The sequence below is a fragment of the Takifugu flavidus genome, chromosome 21, assembly GCF_003711565.1.
Source record: "Takifugu flavidus isolate HTHZ2018 chromosome 21, ASM371156v2, whole genome shotgun sequence".
NCBI lineage: Eukaryota > Metazoa > Chordata > Actinopteri > Tetraodontiformes > Tetraodontidae > Takifugu > Takifugu flavidus.
The window spans coordinates 2,873,853-2,894,767 of record NC_079540.1 but is presented as its reverse complement, the minus strand read 5'-3'; the positions used below and the strand labels follow the sequence as shown (position 1 = coordinate 2,894,767).

At 43.5% G+C, this 20,915-nt stretch overlaps 3 protein-coding genes and 1 long non-coding RNA gene across 7 annotated transcripts; 3 read left to right on the top strand and 1 right to left on the bottom strand.

The window, feature by feature from the left end:
* Positions 1 to 990: 990 nt before the first annotated feature.
* Positions 991 to 11,887, top strand: LOC130518121 (oxysterol-binding protein-related protein 3-like). 2 transcript variants are annotated; one of them, XM_057020480.1, is made up of 22 exons: positions 1,006 to 1,095; positions 5,493 to 5,602; positions 5,696 to 5,812; positions 6,391 to 6,444; positions 6,532 to 6,645; positions 6,715 to 6,861; positions 6,982 to 7,072; positions 7,145 to 7,248; positions 7,403 to 7,492; positions 7,585 to 7,744; positions 7,834 to 7,958; positions 8,038 to 8,169; positions 8,415 to 8,508; positions 8,650 to 8,885; positions 8,961 to 9,098; positions 9,255 to 9,318; positions 9,562 to 9,640; positions 9,754 to 9,898; positions 10,309 to 10,453; positions 10,563 to 10,689; positions 11,159 to 11,281; positions 11,377 to 11,887. In XM_057020480.1, the coding sequence occupies exons 2-22, from the start codon at positions 5,537 to 5,539 to the stop codon at positions 11,471 to 11,473; spliced, it is 2,448 nt and encodes an 815-aa protein (XP_056876460.1). In that variant the 5' UTR covers positions 1,006 to 1,095; positions 5,493 to 5,536; the 3' UTR covers positions 11,474 to 11,887. The 2 variants fall into 2 exon arrangements, with proteins under 2 accessions (XP_056876459.1, XP_056876460.1); XM_057020479.1 differs by having other exon boundaries at positions 991 to 1,095; positions 5,493 to 5,812.
* On the bottom strand, positions 1,862 to 5,582 carry LOC130518124 (uncharacterized). Of its 2 annotated transcripts, none has more exons than XR_008947940.1 (4): positions 5,353 to 5,582; positions 3,866 to 3,918; positions 3,732 to 3,778; positions 1,862 to 3,647 (listed from the first exon to the last, which is right to left on the bottom strand). It is a non-coding gene; the product is annotated as an uncharacterized LOC130518124 (long non-coding RNA). The 2 variants fall into 2 exon arrangements; XR_008947939.1 differs by lacking the exon at positions 5,353 to 5,582 and adding an exon at positions 4,113 to 4,337.
* A 996-nt stretch (positions 11,888 to 12,883) lies between the features above and the next one.
* Positions 12,884 to 17,287, top strand: LOC130518122 (gasdermin-E-like). Of its 2 annotated transcripts, none has more exons than XM_057020483.1 (10): positions 12,884 to 13,128; positions 14,228 to 14,465; positions 14,578 to 14,767; positions 14,845 to 15,022; positions 15,130 to 15,250; positions 15,391 to 15,504; positions 15,754 to 15,869; positions 15,966 to 16,140; positions 16,223 to 16,293; positions 16,404 to 17,287. In XM_057020483.1, exons 2-10 carry the CDS (start codon positions 14,255 to 14,257, stop codon positions 16,647 to 16,649), a joined length of 1,422 nt encoding a protein of 473 aa, XP_056876463.1. In that variant the 5' UTR covers positions 12,884 to 13,128; positions 14,228 to 14,254; the 3' UTR covers positions 16,650 to 17,287. The 2 variants fall into 2 exon arrangements, with proteins under 2 accessions (XP_056876463.1, XP_056876461.1); XM_057020481.1 differs by having other exon boundaries at positions 12,886 to 13,128; positions 14,575 to 14,767.
* Positions 17,288 to 17,862: 575 nt separating this feature from the next.
* Positions 17,863 to 20,407, top strand: nup42 (nucleoporin 42). The gene is made up of 7 exons (XM_057020484.1): positions 17,863 to 18,170; positions 18,489 to 18,741; positions 18,818 to 18,906; positions 18,978 to 19,054; positions 19,149 to 19,235; positions 19,345 to 19,447; positions 19,552 to 20,407. Exons 1-7 carry the CDS (start codon positions 18,008 to 18,010, stop codon positions 20,085 to 20,087), a joined length of 1,308 nt encoding a protein of 435 aa, XP_056876464.1. The 5' UTR covers positions 17,863 to 18,007; the 3' UTR covers positions 20,088 to 20,407.
* Positions 20,408 to 20,915: the final 508 nt, after the last annotated feature.

Sequence of the window (20,915 nt, the reverse complement as noted above, 5' to 3'; positions counted from 1 at the left end):
GTGTGTTTAAGGCAAGCTACATATAAGTTTGAAGGAAATACTAATCAGGTGTTTTTTCTTATGCTGGTCTTCTAATAATTCAACAATTTTGTCCTTTTTTCTGTCTCAGTATGCTCATATTCCATTGTAGGAAACTCCAAACACAAACAGGTTTGTTGGACACACCCAACTCGATTGGTCAAAGATAATTTTCCCCTGTTTTATGTTTTCCCTTTTCTCAGTTGCCATAGAAATAAGCCTTGCTAGGAAATACCAGCCCCCATGCCCATGCAAAGGAAATTTGTTTTGTTAAGTAAACAAACGCATGAATGCATGAAGGTGTTTCGGAGCTGCAAACACAATAGCTGCAGTCTGCTGTCCCGGAACTGTTTGCATTGAAGACTGCATATGCATTGAATGCCTCATTCTGCCTGAGAGATATGTATCACATGACTTCTCTGAATTACTCACAATTCCAGCAAACAGTCAGCACAATCATTTCTAACCCTAATGTCGAAGAAATTAATAATCTGCAATTTGACCAGGGCCATTATAACAGGTAACGTGATAAAACCTATATTTGAGGTTGACATGGGAATACAAATACTTTGATGACTGAAAGAGGGACGGTAGAAAATACATACAATGGTATATTAGCACAAATTAACACAACTACAAATACGTGTGGATATCAGTCGGTCTGTTTTAAGATAATATTCTATCACCCACAAGGGTTGAGAGGGTCAATATTTGTTTAACCTTACTCATTAATGGAATGAAAACATGCATGCTAACGTTTTATAAACAGTTTAAAAACCTTACCTATGTATATACAGGTACAAAACATACATTTTAAAAAGGGCACTGCCATCTTGATGGGATTTTACAGTGGATTTTTGCAATACAGTATATAGTTTTTTCACAGAAGGAACCATTCGTCCTAAAGCCCCGCCTATTCTTTTACACCAAAACCCTGATTGGCTCAAGAAGATGTCAATCATCCATACCTACCGCGCGTAGCCCCGCCTCTTCGAAGCAGCTCGCTCTTTCGAACGGCGCCGGACCCGGGTTGTCTGTCTCTCCCCTGAGGATGCAGTAGTTTTCCGCCACCGAACAGTAAGCATTCATTCTCTTATTACTCAAAAATCGCCATTAAATTGTGTCGGTGTCGTTTCCCTCGTCGTGCCACGTCGTCTTAAAGTGTGAGGCAGAGTTGACAGCTGTCCGCCGGCGTCTTTTCTTTTCTTTTTTTAGTCCGCCAAGCGTTTCTCAGCCGAAGTAAAATGTCGCTTTCGATAGAATTATTAATTCACTTCCTGGTGACATTTAGCCCAGGAACGACGCGTGAAAGCCGGCGTGAGGAGCCTCGATGACGGGGATTTTATCGATGGCGTGTGGGTTTAACGATGTATGGGGCATTTTGACTGCGCTGACAAGTTTGAAATGCTGCGTTGGCTGTTGGGAACCGAAGTGCGTATTCAGACCGGAACACCTGTGGTTCCCCCCGCAGGGTTTCTGCACCTTTGCGGCTGTTTAATTCATCGGGATCCCGGTTTGTTGGGCAGATACATGCACAAGTACCTCTATGTAAACTATCTTTCCGACTGACGAGTTCTCACAGGTGGCCTAATTGTACAAGTTTGGTCCGATTATGCGGGAAACGCCATTGAAACGCGCATGACGCACGCATTACATGCTTTAAATATTTTCCATGAACTCAGGTGTTTTTGTCTTGGGAGAAGCTTCGACTTATCTGCTATCGGGTAAAATTCCTCTTAAAATACCACAAACTTAAAGCAAATGAATAGCTAAAGTGCAAGCATTGGTGCAGGTGATTGATTTTGTGCAATAGCATAATAAATTACCTCTCAAACCTATGGAATTCAAGGTGCATAGTGCCATTTTATTGACAGCCATCTCAGGGGATTCGACAGAAGGCTGATGCAGGTCTACATCTTGTCTGGGAGTGATTAGGGCAGGTATTGTTTACATTATAACAAGTTTTTAAGCAAGTTTATGACACATTGTGCATGATTTTAACAGCCTGAGGTTATCCCATCAGCAGCCTGCAGTCCAGCCAATTTAATGTTAAATTTGGATTATAAACCAGTCATACAGGTAATTTTCTCCTAGTTTGCTCTCGAGTGTAGTTTATACCAGAGGCGACATTCAACACTGTCAAATGCACTGCCAATTTCCAATATTTATAACATTTCAGTCAGTCAGATTTTACTTTAGCCATCAGACGATTGTACAGTTTGAGGATTTAAAGGTGACAATGTCAGCAAGCTTCATCAACAGATTTGGGTACCAATATTACTGTTCCCGCCATTATATACAAACATTTGAAAAACTTATAAGAGGCAGAACCTAAAAAAGTGATCCTGGTCATATTGAAAACTCCAAAACCTGATTTTCAACTAAGTAACCGCTGTTGTTGACACTGTTACTGACCAACTATTTCATGATGATGACTACACAGCCGGTTGGGTTCCTTAACTACCTTGCGGTGAAGCCTAACAGGTCATTCTGGTGCAGCAATCAGCCCGTCAGCTCAGAATCTTTAATCCGAGTGCGGCAGAGTCCTCCTGGGTGTAGCTGGGCGAGCATGGGTGGTGTGAATCAGAGTTATCTCTGTGTCATTCTTACCGTTTCCACGACACCCACTTAAAATCTGCTCAATGCAGAGGGCTTCTTCCTTGACTAATACTCCAAGTGGCTGACGAGAATAGCCCCGTCTGCGGCCTCTTATGGTTTTATAAGGTTATGGGATGTTGCGTCCTACTTCCACTCCAGTCTGCGGACCAGCTTTGGATCGTGTCTACATATTCTGCTATTGCTATAAATAGGCTCCGTTTTTATGCGTGCAGTTTCTTAATAAAGTAGAAACTGAATTTATCTTTGCTGTAGCCTCCTTTTTTGTATCCATGGCAACCATTGATTGAAAAACAATTATGATCATGCTTGATTTAGAAGGAAAAAACAGAGACCGTTTCTTGTTCATTTGCAAACCTTCCTTTGTGTGTGTTATGGACTATTCTGTATATTTGGATTACTTTAAAGATTGTTTTTAACCCTGATAGTAGATATTTTTCTTTTGTTGTGTATTTAGAAAGTGTGCACTTGACTTACATTTAACTTGAAATCAGATAACCAGATATCCACGACGACTACGGGCCAATCCAAAACCATATGTTGCAACATATTGGTCTTCTATTTCTTTTTTTTTTCTTTTTTTAATACAAAATGGCCAGATAAAACTGCCGGATGTAGATCTGCTTAAGCGTCTTATGCTCCCTCATGCTTTTGATATGATAATGTGCAGCTTTAAATCGTGATAATTCTGCAAAGGAGCTTTAACAGAATATTCAGACACTTGACTGGAGCTAAACCCACAGATGGGCCATCTGTGGGGACCTTTTTGCAACGCATTACCCGGTGAACACGCAGCTATATGGACTGGCGGCTCGATTGGCGGACTTGCTGGGTTTTTTTTTTAGACTTTTCAGAAAGCAGATGGACCGGCTGCTAAGTCGGTGTCTTGTCATGTATTCGTGATGGTGTGACTACAACCTCCAGACCATTGCTCACACTTTATCAGCGGTGTTCCAAGTGCGGTGGAAAGCGGTGATCAACAGATGGTGCTACGGTAGAGAATGGCTCAAGTACTGTAAGAGAACAATGCATTCCTGATTGTCTTGTAGCTTCTGCCCGACGTCTGTTTCTGTCATCTGGATTGGGGCCACTCTTACCTTGAGGAAATTTGGAGAGGTGGATGAGCTACAGGTATGGCCATTTCCTGTAAAACAAGAAAACAAACTTAAAGTTGACAGCAAATGAGTTGATTTCAGAGGTCTGAATGTTGGGCTACATTATGTTAACTTACAAGAGGGATAATGATCACATCAGTCTCCTTTCACCTGATCTCCCCTCCTCCACCTATGGCACAAAAGCATCACATGACACCCAGTAATCACTTTTTCTCCCTGACTTTATCCATTTGACACCGGCATTGGCCCTTTGGCCACAAGAACGACCTCTTCCCTTCCTAACAGCTCATTTGCAAGGTGCCGCTTCATTAATGATTGACTGCCATTACATAAGGTCACAAATCCAATTGCTTCTAGTCTTACCAGTGTGGGTTGTGTAAAGTACACCAGTAATCACTCAGTTAAGGCAGGTAGGACTCTGGGCGGGATGATCCGGGACTGCCGTCTCCCAACATCATTTAATGCGTCCACAGGTCGTCTGTGGCAGCGGGTACTCCAGATTAAACTGCAGCCTCAGATGTTACTAATTTAAGAACGTGTCATTATGAAGTGACACATGAGGCGATCTCTGTTGCAACAACATTAGCGCCGTTTACACCCCAAGCAGGAAGATTCTTGACCGAATGCAGTCTGAACACATTTTTCTGCTTAATTTACATCAAACGGGTGCAGTTATGGATCTCTGGGCACACTCTCAAGCCTCCTTATCTGTGCATTTAGTCCGGAGCCTGTAAAGGGAGTTGCATGCCTGCTGCTCCCTGATTTTTGCCCGTAACTACTAACTACTCGCTGTGTGTTTTGGTGTGTTTGGGGGCATGGAATCAGAGAGCACATTCTTTCCTGTTGATGACTCATGTCCTGGGCATGGAACCGCCTGCAAGAGAGGCCACGGGGAACCACAAAGTACACAAACACACATTCAAATGACTGAACTTCTGGCAAAGGCTATACTGTATTCGGTAACATGCCTTAAATAGTTGACACACACATTTTCCTCCACAGGGAAACGATTTTTTCCCACAATTTGCCAACGTTGCCCCTGTTGCTCACATGTAGAGTACACGTTCGCACAGGTCTGGGTTTGGTCTTGCCGGGAAAAATGAAGAGCCAAGTTGGGGCAAGCGGTCTGGTGATGAGGGTTATGAATGTTGCATCACATCAGGAATCGGCATTCCCTGCTCTGCCCAGCTGCTCATGAATGTACTATTTGCACCAGGATACAACAGCCACTGACCATCGCCATCAAAAGGCTGCATTTTTCTCACATCTGCAGTCTGTATCTAGAGTTGTTGACGCACGCAAACTTGCAAAACAGTTGCGCAATCTGATCAGAATGAGATCTGCTTTCATATCATAGATTAGCCATTTAAAAAAATTCTCTAAAATGTGCGTAAAGTAAAGCATCACATGGATGTCTACAGTGCATTTGGTGGCACCCGTGGGGGGCAAATGGTTCAGGAGTATAAATGACTAAAAACAGTTTCAAAGTTTTGTTTTATATGCGATATTTTCAGTTGCCCTCCTTGAAATAGAGGCACGTTGGGGATTTCAGACGTGTCAGTCACGCAGTGACTACGTGTTTCCCCTGTCGGCTCTTACTCACCGCTGTTCCTCAAAACAAGATGCTGCCTTGACATCAGTTCATTTGAATCTGCAGTGCGGCTTGTTGCGGCGTAGCTTTCAAAGGTCTGAGTGGTGCTGCCTGTGGGTCGTCTGTGATCTCTGACTCTACGGTTTCCACAGAAACGAGAAGACGGTGGGTAGGAAAGCAGTCGAGTTGCGACAAGATGACGTCCCCCTCGCCCACACACAGTGACAACAGCAGCAGCTCCTCCAAGCATGACGGCAACCAGGTAAGTGTGTGTCTGAAGACATTAGATGTTTTAAAGTCGGCGTTCATGGTTCTGACTGTATCATTTTACTATTGCTCTTGTGTCTCCTTCCAGGACAGCTGGGAGATTATTGAAGGGCTCAGGGGGGTTTCTGCCAACATTCAGGAGCCTGACAGACAGGAGGGCTTCTTGCTCAAGAGGAGGAAGTGGCCCATGAAAGGATGGCACAAGGTGAGCGCCTCAGAAATTCCTTTATCATAGCTGCAATGATCACACAAAATATCATGGTATTGTACCTGAAGAGGTCTGGAGACTCTGCTAGTTATTCCTGGATCAATACTTAGTTTGTAATATTAATGTGCATGGAGAGCCTGAACCATCAGCAGGTGCTGAGGACGTACATTTCCTGTATGTCATAATCTGTTTCAGATGTGCATACTGTATATTGCTTCATTCCCCTAATCAATTGAAAGTCAGTCTCATGCGGTCTCATTCGGTGATGGGAGGTTTCAGAGGTCTGCACCTGTGACACATTTCCCTCCCACTTTTTCTGTCAGCGTGCCACATTTAAAAGCCAATTTCTGGTTCTTTTAATAGTCAGTTAAAATGTAACCATAAGTGATTTCAAAGTGCTTTATCAGTGCATTCTTTTTTATTGCAACCGTTGTAAAAATGCATGTGGAGAGGTCAAGGAAATATAAGAGTTTTACAGAAAAATTTCACACAGCCTGCATTTTTGGTGTGTGTGACTATTGTATAACCAAACTGATAAATCAATTATGTTTCCTATGTTTTCTTTTCCCACTTAGCGATACTTTTTGCTGGAGAAGGGCATCTTGAAGTATGCAAAACGTGCAGCCGATGTAGGTATTACCTCCGTCGGCACCGCCGATCAGTCATCTTCGCATTCAGACCCTTGGAGACGTGCTAACAGAGTTCTGTCTTCACAGCTGAAGAAGGGAAAACTTCACGGCTGCATCGACGTTGGCCTTTCAGTCATGTCCATCAAGAAGAAGGCCATGTGCATCGACCTGGACACGGAGGATAACATCTTCCACCTAAAGGTAACTCGCTGAGGACACCTTTGTGGTTTTTCTGTGTGACAATCCCTAAATCACCTGTGTGTCACCCAGGTGAAATCTCAGGAACTGTTTGAGGGGTGGGTGTCCAAGCTGCGACACCATCGCGTGTTCCGCCAGAACGAGATAGCCACGTATCCCCACGAGAGGCACCTGTTCTACCCCCACACTTCGCCCTCTCTTAACGAGTCCATGAAAAAAGTAGGTTATTCTGAAGCTTTAACTGAATGTAATTACCTTTAAAAAAAAAAAGAAATACAGATATCTTGATCCTCTGAATTTCTGTTCTCTTTGTTACTCACTGCCGCTCCCTCCTAACAGAGGTCTACTCTAACTAAGCAGACGTCCATTCACCAGTCCAAACTCAGTTCCTGGCTCCATTCTTCGATGGACATGGACAAGTGCTGCAAAGGTGGGGTCTTGGATAAAGTAAATTTATTGTCATTAAATAAACCCTTTATTGATGACCTTTGATTCCGCTTAGATTTGGAAGAATGTGAATCCTATCTGCTGGAACTCAACCTCCTGCTGAAAAGCATGGAGGTCCTACATCGAACGTACTCAGCTCCAGCCATTAGTGGGCTACAGGTCAGCGTGTGTGCTAATAATAAATAATAATCATAGTAATTTAGCTGTCATGCTTTGATGTAGATGATGCAGATGAGTTCTGCACTAATGTAATAGACCAATGTTTAATTAGGGAGTAAATGTAAATACATACTTATATATGTTTGGGCTGCAGGCGTCCACTTATGAGCTCCCCAAAAAAGAGAAAAGGCAAAGAAAATGGCGGTCCAAAAACAATGGAAAAGAAACCAAATCCACTCTCCAGGTACTCCTGGAGCACACAATTTGTTAGTTATTTTTATTGTCTGTACAGTAAAGTTTTTAATTTTTTTTTAAAATCTTCTTTTAATGGGACAGGTCCCAAGCTGCATCTCTTCCCAGTCACCTCGCTTCCACGCCTCAAACCCCAACCTCTCAACCACTGACTCAAACGCCCAGGAGCTCTGCCCCGAGTCTCCAGACTCACCCACAGAGGTGTCCCGTCTCCAACAGGACTTCTGCAGACTGGCTAACAACAGTGAGTCCATCCTAAAATGGCTGCTGCTTAGTTTGAGGAATAAAAGATTGTGTTTTCTTCACGTGCTTATCTGCATCATTTCCTCCCAGTCCACGGTCGGCTCAAATCCACATTAAGCACTATGTTGGCTGAACAAGATAGACTGAGGCAAACCATTGAGGTGCAGGCTCCACAGCCAGCTCAGGTCATGGGCTTGAAGACTGCTTACGCTTCCGTGAGTCTCTGCACAACCCAAAAATCATGACTCAACATGTTTATCTAAGCCGCTTTCAGTAAATCTCTTTCCTTACCAGGAATGTTCAGGTGGCTCCCACTCTTTGGTTCACCAGGCATCCAGTGAGAGTAAAGCATCGATCCCAGAGTCAATATCAGAGTTTTTTGATGCACAAGAGTACCTCCTTTCCTCTTCATCCTCTGAGAATGAGGTGAGGCTATATCTTCTATATCTGTAATTTCCATTGTAGCTGATCCAGTTTAATCCCACATGGCAAAAGGGTTTCTGCTAATATACATTTTTGCTTCTATCTCCTCTCTAATCGCCTTGGCTGCCCTAAAAGTCAAAAGTTGTCACTTCACAGTAAACATAGCCGAGGGCATTATGGTTAGTTTCCATTTGATTGTGAGCCAAGATAAATCTCTGACCTTTCACTATTGATTTTCCTCTCTCCAGGTGTCTGATGATGACTCATACATCAGTGATATCAGCGACAGCATCTCCATGGATACCTGTAGTAATGAGGGAAACTCTGAGAGGCAAAACTCTGGTATGAGAGAAGGTCTCAAATTACGCATCAATATGAGGTTATGTTTGCATATCAGGGCGTTTGGAGCTCGGTCTTTGAGATGTCTTTGGGGCTTCAGTCATCCAGGCCACTGATGTTTTTCTCTGTATATCTACAATCCAGTCAGCGGCGCGGTGACGCTGGTGCGCCGCCGCTCCACACTCCCCTCCCCCAGACCCAGCAGCAGCGTGAGCCTCTGGAACATCTTGAGGAACAATATCGGAAAGGATCTGTCCAAGGTGGCCATGCCGGTACAGCTCAATGAGCCCATCAACACCCTCCAGAGGCTGTGTGAAGAACTGGAGTACAGTGAGCTACTGGACACCGCCAACCAGACCCAAGACCCTTACCAGCGGATGGTGAGTGAAGAAACCTTTGGATGTATCCACTCTCATATGTTTAAAGTGGTAAGTGATGCCCGGTCTTCTGTGCAGGTATATGTTGCAACATTTGCAGTATCTGCGTATGCTTCCACCCACCATCGAGCAGGAAGTAAACCTTTTAATCCTGTCCTGGGAGAAACGTACGAGTGTGACAGGCCGGATAAAGGATTCAGGTTTATTGCTGAACAGGTACAGTTCACAAAGTCTCCTCCGCACTCGTGATTCGTGCAGGTATATTAACACCAGCGGCTGAACAGCGCCCTCTGCTGGTCAACCATAGAAACAAAAAGGCTTATTTGCCGCTTTTTTTTAAGCTTACCTCTTTCTGTCCTCTTTATTTCACAGGTAAAACATCACCCACCTGTGTCAGCCTGTCATTCTGATTCACAGAATTTCACCTTCTGGCAAGGTAAGCAGAAGATGGTGTTTGGGCTAACAGTCTCACTTTGGTTTCATTTGTGGGCCATTCTGAATATCAACATATCTGTTGAACTCTGTGATGTCTTTAACTCTTCAGTGCATAATAATCAATTGTTTGATAAGTAGATATCGCCTTTTCAAGGAACTGTCCACTTATGCTTTGGACTTAAATCAGAAGGTGAATTTAGAAACCACTGCTTTTTTCACTGATTCCTTTAATGTCTTCTTTAAGACGTCCGTTGGAAAAATAAATTCTGGGGAAAATCCATGGAAATCGTTCAAATGGGAACTACCCATGTCACCTTACCTGCGTAAGTACTTATATGTAATGTGTTGCACTTGCATGTGAATATTTAATTGTTTACTTTTACCATTTGGGTCAAATTGAAGGTCAAGGAGTGAAAGATTTCTTTTGTGTTTACAGGTTTGGGGACCACTATGAATGGAACAAAGTAACATCCTGCATTCATAACATCTTGAGTGGTCAGCGCTGGATTGAACACTATGGAGAGATGGCCATTAAAAACATCAACAGTGATAACTGCCAGTGTAAAATCACATTTGTAAAGGTTAGGAGGCCAAGTACTCATTTTAAATTACTGTCATTGTCGATGCGAATGCTTTAGCTGCAATCTAGCTGAGGAGTGTAAAGAAATTTCACATGCATATCAGTTTTCAACATTTGTAATCTTTCTCTAATAATTTTAAGTGTGTTTTTTGTTAATAATTACTTCTTTATTTAATTTAATTTTATAATTCTAAATATTCCTTTACTTTTTAATGTAACAATAAACTCAGTAAAACACGATTGTAAAGACTAACACTGCCACCTCGTGGACAAAGATTAGAACTGACTTCCAAGCACGAACGCCAGCCTATAAAATAAAACTTCCGAAATCTAGCTTAATTATCAAGTAAATAAACAAAACATATTAAAATAATAATCATAATAAATATGTGCTTTATTGTCCTATTCAAGGCAAATTCATGGAGTTCTTCAGTGAATGAGATAGAGGGTGTTGTTACCGATTCTAAAGGAAAGGTTGTGCACTCCATTTTCGGAAAATGGCATGAGTCTGTTTTTCAAGGAGACCCACCTACTGCCATGTGTATCTGGAGAGCAAGTGAGGGATTTTTCTTTTCCCACGCAGATTTCACCCAACCAGACGGGACCTCTATAACCCTCTGTGTGTGTGTGTGTGTGGTGTGTGTGTGTGTGTGTGTGTGTTTCAGACCCCATGCCATCTGACCAGGAGCAGTACTATGGCTTCACTCAGTTTGCAATGGAGTTAAATGAGCTGGATCCCTCTCTGAGACTTCGACTGCCCCCCACTGACACGCGCTTTAGGCCAGACCAGAGGTTTGTGTTAATTCATTCTTCGACAACAACAAAACCATCCTTTAGTTTTTTTTGTTACAGCTATGTTTTAATCTAACAGCCACTGCAACCTAAATAGTTGTACGTGTGGTGTGAATTTTGCTTTGGAAAGAGTGTTTTAATAAATGCATCATAATCATAGGATAAAATGTGTAACGTTTTGAATACATCCGTGAATTTACACAATACGCAACAGAAATGACAGAATGACTAAATGTGAATCCCAGGGTTAGTTCCTCTGTGTCAATATTCTGTTATTTCAAGTTCCTGATTGTATTTCTGTGACGGCTCAATTTTTACCCAGCTATGAAGCAGTTTGCAGTCATGTGTTGTACCTCGTGTATCTCGTGCTCTGTTTTGGCCTTGGCTTGAAAAGCTTTTTAAGCACCAGGAGAACAAGATTGGCCAAATCATCTATGGTATATTTGAACATTTTTTTCTTCTTTCCAAGGTTTTTAGAGGAGGGTAATGTAGATGGAGCCGAGGAGCAGAAACAGAGGATAGAGCAACTCCAGAGGGAGAGAAGGAAAGTTCTCCAGGACAACAACATGACACACAAACCCCGTTTTTTCAAGTATGTAACATCATTTTCTCCTGACAATGTCTGTGCTCTCCGAGCAATTTGATGAACTGAATATTGTGTTGACTGTTGAACTGTTGCGTCTGCAGGAAGTCCAACAATGATACCTGGGTGAGCAACAACACGTACTGGGATCTGCGCAGAGAGCCTGGCTTCAGTAAAATTGACTTCCCGGTCTTGTGGTGACCTCTGGATTTAACCAGATATTTAATGAGGGCAGGGTAGAGGGAAGTACACAGCTGAACTGACATGATCCACCGGGTATTCTGACCTTTCGAACGCGAATGTCACTCTAAACTGACCATAAACGGACTTCCTGCTTCTTTTGTGGAAAGCTGCAGATGATTTCCTTCCTTTTCTTATGATATTTCTTATTGAAATGACATTTTCCGCTCTCATGATACGGTTCTGTCACGTTGCATCTCGGTATTTGCAGCGGTGCCTTTCACTGCCGTGCCTCACGCTGTCAGCTGCTGTAGCAGTTTTAGAGGGACTAAAACCTTTTGTGCTGCCTTTTCCATTTTTTTGGAACACGACTGTTATTAAAGTGTGGATAACGTGCGAGGTAATAAGCAATAACACTCATGGTTGGAGACGTAAGTGTGTCATGTGGTCTTTTCTCTGTACAATCGGATAAATAACCAAGATGAGACTTTTTATTTCATTGTGAGGTGGTAATTTTTCTCAAAATTGATGTTAGCCTGGTTTTTCCCCAAAAACCCTTCCCCTCATTGAAAGAATGAACCATAATCCCACTGTTTAAACCTTTTTTTCCAAATGTTCTGATGTTACTGATGTTACATCATTCCCATTCAATAACAGTGTTCTAACTGGAGTGGATGACTAGGTTACTTTACCATCTGTAAACATTTTGACATGCTCCTGGAATGTCCTGGAGCATACACAGCTTTAAAGGGTCACATCACGTTCACGGAGAAAGTTAGACAAATATGTTCCTCGGGGAAATTAGATAGAAAGAGGAGCTCGGTACTAAAAGTTGGCGCTTAATCGGCAGTAGAAAATATAGTTAAACTGAAAGAAGTTTGTACTTAACTTACAAAATGATGTCATACTCCGCAAGGTTTTGGAAAATCATGTTTGACTCTAAAACTGCAGTTCCAACCACTTGTCAACCCCCTAACTTTCACATTACTTCATTCCGGCCTTTCTACGCCACCACTTTTAACACAGTCACATCTGAACACGGGGATTCCCACTAGTCTAAGGAACTGAGCCATTTTCTGAATGAGGCGTTTGAGGCAAAATTCAACACCTGGTGTCCCAACACGAGAGTAAAATTTGTGATTTGGAGACATAAATGATCCCCCTGGAGCAACAATAATTCATTTTCTGGTTCTAGAAAGGCAAATGTTTACCAGAAAGGATGTGACTTAGTTGGTCCGTGGTGTCTCATGTTTCCTTTTATACAGCCGTGTTGTGAATGAGTGAATGAAAAAAGACTTAAGAAATTAAAAATAGAGCCGAGATTTCTTTAAAGAAACAAAAGAGGCAAGTCTGATCATGTAAATATACTCTAATACTGGAGCTCACATGATTGTAATTAAGTGTCCAGTAGGAGGAGGAGGAGGAGGAGGGTCTCTAGCCAGGCTCCAGTCAAGCCACCACCTCTGAACCACAAATACCCCTTAACACAGCGATCATCACTCACTTTTAAACACTACTGCGGAGTCGTGATTCCTCTCAGAGTGTCATTGTTGTACCCCGGCGACAAGTTTTAGCATCCGCTTGGACTAGTTTCTCTCTCCGTTACCTCGTCGGCGATGCGCCAGAACTTTTGAAAAGTGCGCAACGCCACCAAATCCTTGACCGTCGCATATAAGGTAAGTTTAAGAAATGAAAATGATTGAAAACGCTGCGGGTGACGTATCATCTTGACGCTGTTGAGATTTGCGGAATTACGCCTTTTTACAGAATTACGCACCGTCGTAATTCTGGTCTGTCGCATGTAACGCGCGCGCACAGATTACCTCAGCGCACAGTCGCGAGCTCCAGGCAGCTTGCGTTAAATTCTGGTGGGCTTCCGGGAAACTACGCACGCGCTTGGCACACGTGCGCTGTATGAAATATGTGTGCGCGAGACGCAGAAGAGAACGTCTGGGGACGCAATAATTGAAATTAAACCTCCCCAAACTCCTCAAAAACCCCTTAATACTTAAACAAAACGTTACTTTATTATATAATGTGATTTAGCGGTTTGGCTCCTGATCGTTGGACACATGTAAAGAATCATCAGTCTCATTGGTCAGATTGGAGTTTGGAAATGATTTGGCACTTAAACTAAAAGTAAAATTTAGTTCTTCCGTCCTATTTAGCTGTTTCCCTCCACCTGGCCTTGTTTTTCTTTTGTGGGCTTGACATATTTAGGTTGTAACAAAATTTTACACCACTGCGGGCTGTGGGATGAAAACCCCCTGAGCGTGTTGATCTGATTACACACTAAGGGTTTTTCAAATAATGAAATTAGACCACAGCCCAGAGTGATGTATCGCCTTGATAAAAATGGTCACCAATGATTTTAATATTAAATAAGCAAACACAATCTCGAATGTTTTATTCAAAATAAAATAATTACACAGCGACGGCACCCAAAAAAAGGGACGACGTTGTTGTTTAACGTTTTTCAAACTTCTGTTCTCTGTTGCTCTTGTTCCTCCCTTCACAAAATCCCCATCACGCCTGATTACTTGCAATATTTAGCTAATGTAAGCTGAGCCAGGAGCATGCAGGGGGGGTGTGCGTGTGTGTGTGTTGGGGAGGGGGTGGTGGTGGTGGTGGTGGTTAATGTTAACAACCCAACTTCCCTTCACCCTCTGAGTCCCCGCCTACAGTCCTGATTGCGTGTCTCAGAGCGCTTACAGTGACAGCGTCACTGCTTCGGAAGAGTTCATTCAGAGCTGGTGACGCTGGTTTCTCTTTCAGCTTTGTCCCTTCTCTTCTGTCGGAGTGATGTTTTCCAAGGCCACGGCGAACTTTGTCCATCAGATTGACCCAGAGGGAAGCCTCATCCCCGTCTCCAGAGTTAATGACTCCAAGAAGCTGGTTTCCATGGCACTGGTTGTCAAGCGCAACCGCAGATGGTTCTGGCAGAGGCCCAAGTACTACCCGACAGATTTCACCCTGAGCCACCTGCTGCAGGGCGACAAAGACCTCCATCCTGGTACGTAAGGGCAAGGTTTTAGTTCCAAGGCATGCAGCATGTTTTGATGGGTAAACACGGCTCTTTACACATGGCATTAATGGGTTGTTGACATTGTGTGTCCTGTCAGAAGCGTCTGAGACAGAATTCCTGACATACCAAGGGACATTTGGAGACAACCTTTCCGGGAAGCTGGACACGGAGGCCGGAACGGTCAGCATCGTCCTGAAAGGGCAGGGCAGCTCTAAGCTCCGGTCATTTTTTGGCAAGCTGAAGAAAGAAGAACTGGACGTGACGAAGCTGCTACAGGACTCCAAAGACAGGTGATCCATTAGTCCTCTTCAGCCAGGGAGGACATGGTGGCAGGACCAGGTTAACGTCTAGATTGTCCTCGTTCCAGGCAGGTGGACATGCAGCACATGCTGGTGCAGCAGCTGAAGAGGCAAGACGTCGCGCTGGCAGTGGTGAAGGAGCGGATTATCACCACAAGCTCCTGCTCTGTCACAATGACCAAGAAGAATCAGTGCACCGTCCTCGGCATGCTCGGGCTCATGAGCATGCTGGGCAGCTCCGTCAAGGTGCGAGCGCAACTCCATCGAGTCCATTAAACGTAGTGTTAGGGAGTCGTTTTACTGATCTTTGCAAAAATCAATGGCGTTGTGCGTCATATTCCCCTTCCCCGCAGGTGTGTGTGAAGGACAGCGCAAACATTGAGGCGGACAGTGACATCTCCCTGGAGGTCCCACCCGGTACGGTCATTGCGTACAGTGTCCTCGAGCTGGAGATCAGAGAAAATGGAGAGTATGGTGAGCATATTGACATTAAATTAAGATTTTCTTTTTAAAGTCAAAAGGTTCAGCTTTGATTTTTACAACGCCAATAAATATTGAGAATTATGGCGTGCAGCCATGCCGTCCAGTGTTCACCAGTGACGTTGTACGTGCAGGTATATGCCTGCAGCCTGGTGCCATAGGGGGCTTCGACTCGCCCTCCTGGGAGTCTCCTGATGCTGTAGATGGCCGGTGCCTGGAGGAATTGCTGCCTTTTGATGCACACAATGGTTTGTTCCTCTTTATATGTCTCTTGTCCGTTTTTGCACTGTTAGGAAGTGAAACACAATGGAGGAATCAGAAACCATCCATTTCCTCTTCGGCAGCTTTTCACCTCTGTCAGCAAGGATCAAAGAGAATAACCAGTTAATGATTGATTAGTAGCTGAAGTCATTTAAAATAGAGGACACTACAGGTCTGTTGGTGAACCTTTATATTAAAACTTTATATTAAATCCACTGTTTTCTTGTGCCTTTCAGAGGCGACGGACCTTCATGCTCTTGCACAGCTGCCCAAATCGACCCGATGTGCCTTATTCAAGGGACTGCAGGACATCATGATTGACAGGAGTGCTCTGGCATGTCGGCAGTCTGTGGTGCGTGACGCCGTAATAAGACCACCAACTTCAACCTTCAGCTTCACCCTCTTTTAGATGGATGCTTTATTTATCCTCCTCTCCTCTTGCCTTCAGCTGGAGGACCTGTGTTGCGGTGAATCCCTTGATTTGACTCAACACGATGAGGGCGAAAGAACGTTCGTGTCAGCCATATTGAAGCAGCTGGGTTTGGCGGATCCTGTCGAGGGGAGGCTGAGTAGTTTGCCCCCTCAGATGGAAGCAGTCCATCTGCTGGTCAGCGCTCTGGAGGGTGAGAGGAAACAGTGCGACTAAGACTAGAAACCGCTACTTTCCTCTTTTCATTTTAATGAATATTCCTTCTGGTTTTTTAGAGCTGCCAGACGAAACCTTGGACCTGTTGAGCAGGAGCACTCCTGAGTTTCTGGAAGCTTTTGACAACCTGGTGAGCTCATGTGCTTTGTTTGTTTTGGTCCAGGCTTTTGAAATAGTGATAGAACATATCTAAGCCAGCGCAAGTCCATGTTGTAATAATGCGCTCGTGTATCACCACAGATGTCCAGTATTAGAGAGAGCAGCGGGCCTCTGACTGTTCAGAGCCTTCCAGTGCTCCTGCAGCAGAACCAGAACTTCCAGCTGGCAGAACAGCTCCTCACCACCGCCAATGTGACCATGAGAAGAGATGCCAACCAGCTGTGCGTGGAGACAGGAAGTGGGGCAGAACTCTACATGCTGCTGCTCTATCTCAGTGTACACGGATTGTTGCTGCTTGCAAAGTCTGAAACGGATTTTATCGATTGATTATTTCATCGACAACGTTTTCTTTATAGTGAAGTCGGTAAAAATAAGCTTGATATAATAATATAATGTTATTACATCTAAGAAGTCTGTATGATTGACCTAAGCACAACTATAAATAATACCCAACAGTTTTATTACATATATTTCTGTTATATCGTAAGCACTTCATATTTTATTTATATATCACTCATGTTAGACTTTCAGTATGTCATAGCTTAAGCTGCCTTACTTGTTTACATTCAAAGTTGCAACAGTTATTCAACGAGTTGTGCTCACCTCCAACTCTTTCTTAGGTTAATGCATCTTTATACACTTCAAGCAATTTGATATTAAATATATATGTTTTAATGCATGCCAACTACATAAAAAGCTGTTGGGTATATACTAAAAGCCTTCTTATACACCTTTTCCAGGCAGAAAGCCTAATGGTATTGATTTATTGGTACTGTTTCAAAAACTTTTTATTTGTCAAGTTAAACAGTTTCACCATATTTGCATGATGTGGTGTCAATGACATTGTATTTCTGACACTTTTTTTAGCCAGATAATGTTCTAATTTATTTTGATGTCTTTCTGTAAGGCTTATTATAATATATGCATTTGTCGCACAAATAAAGCCATTTTTAAATAAAACAAAAGCTCTCGGTCATTTATGTTCTCCACAAAGATATAAAAGCTTGACTGAAATAATAGCCCCAGTGTGCCACCTTCCCCTACTACCAGAACATCTTCAGAGCACTGCCAAAGTACTCTTGAGCAAGGTACAGAACCCACAAAATCGTCACATAGGGCCCTCTGATGAACTGGCAACTCATCCAATGGTGGATGCTGCCTTCGCCCGTATGTGCCCCCTCCCTGTTACCCTGAAAGGGATAAAGTGGTCAACAAGAAAAAAAGTGTAATAATTTCTGTTTAGCATTAAAAAATCTACACCAACAACTTGACATAAATTTTATAAGAATTTCATTTTCCTTTTAAAACAATTAAAATGATGTCCCCTGTGATTAATGCACAGCATCACAAGATCATGTGGTGATGATTTTTTTGTTGATTTCTTTACAGTTAAAATTTAGATGCATGTGTACTATGTATAACATTACATATTTATTCGTAATTTCTATAACTGTCTTTTATTTTTTTAACACTTTACAAAATAAAATATTTTTTCTTTTATGGTGAAAGGTAAACCCGGAAGTATTTGTTGGCGATGACGTATTTTACACGCGACACCGTGTTCAAATTTTCGGTTCCAGGTTCAAACCGTGTCGCGCTCGCCACACAGAATTGGCTAAGCTGTAGGCATGGTGGTGTTTCCAAGGTTACTGCGTTAAGCGTCGTTTAAATCAAACGCTCTAGAAATGACAGTGTGCAGCTTCTTTCTTCAGGGCCGCTGTCGTTACGGCGAAAAATGTTGGAATGAGCACCCGAGAGGAGGATCAGTAAGCGGCGGCGGAGGAGGATTCAAAAACAACAGCTACAATCGGTCTGCACCTCAGCAGCAGCCCAGACAAGGAACAGGAGGTGAAGTGGCAACTAGCGTCAGCAAAAGTCTTAAAATGAAGACATTATACCCATATTTTTACTGACTGAGTTGGCTTCTGTTAGCTTAGCGAAGACGTTAGCTAAGCTAAGAGATGAACCCCATTAACTTCCTAGTCTGGTTAACGGCTAATATGAATACAAATACAGCGTTGAAACGTTTTATCAAGCTGGAGTTACTTAAGCAAAAATGTAAGCAATGGCATAACTAGTACGTGTTTATGTTGACATGGCAGATTGAAAGTGTATTGCTTCATTTGTGCATCGTCGTACTTATACTGACCTTTTTTAAAATTTAAGGGTTTGGAAACAGAGTGTGGGTGAATCCCTCTCAGCAAAAAGGAGCCTTTATTCAGCCTTCATCCTTCTCTCATGGAGGTACTGACTGGGCCAAAGGAGATGGTGGGAGGAAAGGTGACGTGAGAGCCTCCGACTTTAGCTTCTCCTCCCAAAACCGATTTTCATCTCTGGCATCTCCAAGCACCTTTGACAGAGGAGGTAGAGGCAACAGACAGCCTGTGGTGGGGGGTGATGAAGATGATGTCAAAATACTGTGAGTTTTGTTGGAGCGATTCCCGGCATTTTAAACTCCCGATGGTGTTGAGGATCTAACTCGTGATGTCTGTCAGGGAGAACATTCAGAGCGACATTGAGGCCTGGGCAAGTTCGGGTCAGTGGGCCTTCTCCTGTTACTCCAACTTAAGGGTGCTCATATCAGGTTTGTACTAAACATAAGTTGACAGAAATCCCTTTTTTTCCTATACTGATTTGTTTTAAAATCTCTGCCAGGCTTCACTGATCACTCCCCAGAAGAGATCAGGCTGGAGTATTACTCCTCCAGAGCTTCAGGGGATCTGCAGAGCTATGTAAGTGCAGTGCTGCTTATTTATGGTGGATGTTTATGCAGCTACATCGGAGAGAGCGCTGACTTACTTTGGGCTTTTATGCAACTTTATTTAGGTGAATGGTACCAATCAGCTGCTTAACCAGTGGAGAAACAGAGTCCAGGAGCTGAAGATCATGAGTCCCTCCACCCGTGCAGCCCTGGTGAGACAAAGTTCGCAGCGTTATTTGCATCTCTGTTGTTTAGGACTCTTTAATAAATATGGACAGCAGCTGATGATGATGATGCTGAGTGTCATTTGTCTTTCTGTAGCTTGCAGAGTTGAACAACCCATCGCCTCAAGCGTCAACAGGGGGCTTTGGTTCAACGCCTGCAGCTGGATTTGGATCCTCTGCATCATCCTTTGAAAGCAAAGGTAAAGAAAGAGCGTCTTCATACAGAACACTGTCGATCTGCGAGGTAGCCAGCTGCCGTGCGTCTGTGTTGAACATATCGCCACATTTTTATTCCAAAATTTAGGGTTTGGGAGTGCAGCCCCAGTCCAGGCCAGCACCTTCAGTTTTGCTGCTGGGAGTAGTGGGTTTGGCCCGTCATTGGGATTTGGGCAAAACCCAGTGGTTCCCACGCAACCTCCATCTGGGTTTGGTTCTTCTTCGGGGTTTGGTTCTGGCTTTGGTTCATCCTCCGGAGGCCCTTCCGCCGCTTCATCCAGTTCGTTCTCCTTCAAAGCCCCGACTTCAGACAAACCCACGTCTGCTCCGGCGTTCGGCTCTGCGTCAGGGTTCAGCTTCTCTACGGGGGCTGGAGGAGGTGCATTTGGGTCTAAAGAGTCTGCCCCGGCTGGAAGCAGTGGTCTTTTTGGGAAGACAACAGCAGGGTTTGGGACAAGCGCTCCTTCCTCAGCGGCGGGTAGCTCAGCCAACGGGACGTCTGGCAGTCTTTTCTCACTGGAGAGCTCGCTGACTCCAGAGGAACTGAATCAGTTCAAATCAAAGACATTCAGCCTCGGCCAAATCCCTTTAAAGCCTCCCCCATCCAACATGCTGGTGGTATGAGAGCGTAAGGAAAACGTCACCAACTTTTTGCTCTGAAGGACAATAACTTTTAAGTATAAAATTTTGGTTTCATGACATTAATCTGTGTTCTGCATTTTTACTTGTGCCAGATTTACTTTAAGAGGTTTAAGATAAATGGAATTAATTCCCACATTTTTTACACCTCAATTAATCAATATAGAAAAGATAGGGTTATATAAGCGATGTAACTGCGTATTTCAGCCACACGATGTCGCCAGAGTACAACAGTTTTTCTTTATTGAAGACTAAACAGTTTACTTATGTGTACAATTAAAACGAATACAGCTTGTTGCCTCTGATTCTACCTGAGTTTTGTCTGTCTGTTCTCTGACTTGAAGAGGAAACACTGAACCCAGTTCATAAATCCAGCAACACAAGCTTAGGAGCCTACAGCCATTAAAAGAGAAATGTGCACTGATGGCAACGAGCGAGGAGGCCATTTAGCACTTCATCAGGTGTGTTGCAGCCAGTGAGGGCACAAATAGAGAAGCACAGTGACAGAGCCAGCACTTCTACTGCTGCGGCGGCTCCATTTCTGCTGACTGGAGCAATATTTCAGCTGACGGGGAGGTTGTGATGTCAGCCATAACTGAGTTGGTGTGACCTACTGCATGTGTCGGAAGTCACCCAGGGTCGGTTTTGTTTAAAGGAGTACAGTTACAAGAAATACTCTACGCGATGTCATAGGATAGAAATCAAATTGCTAACTGTTCAGAAATATATTTTCATATATGATAGGTACTGGTGTTAATGCTTTATCAAGATTAGTTCTTGAGCGCTCCAAATGCATTAATGAGAGCCAGCAAC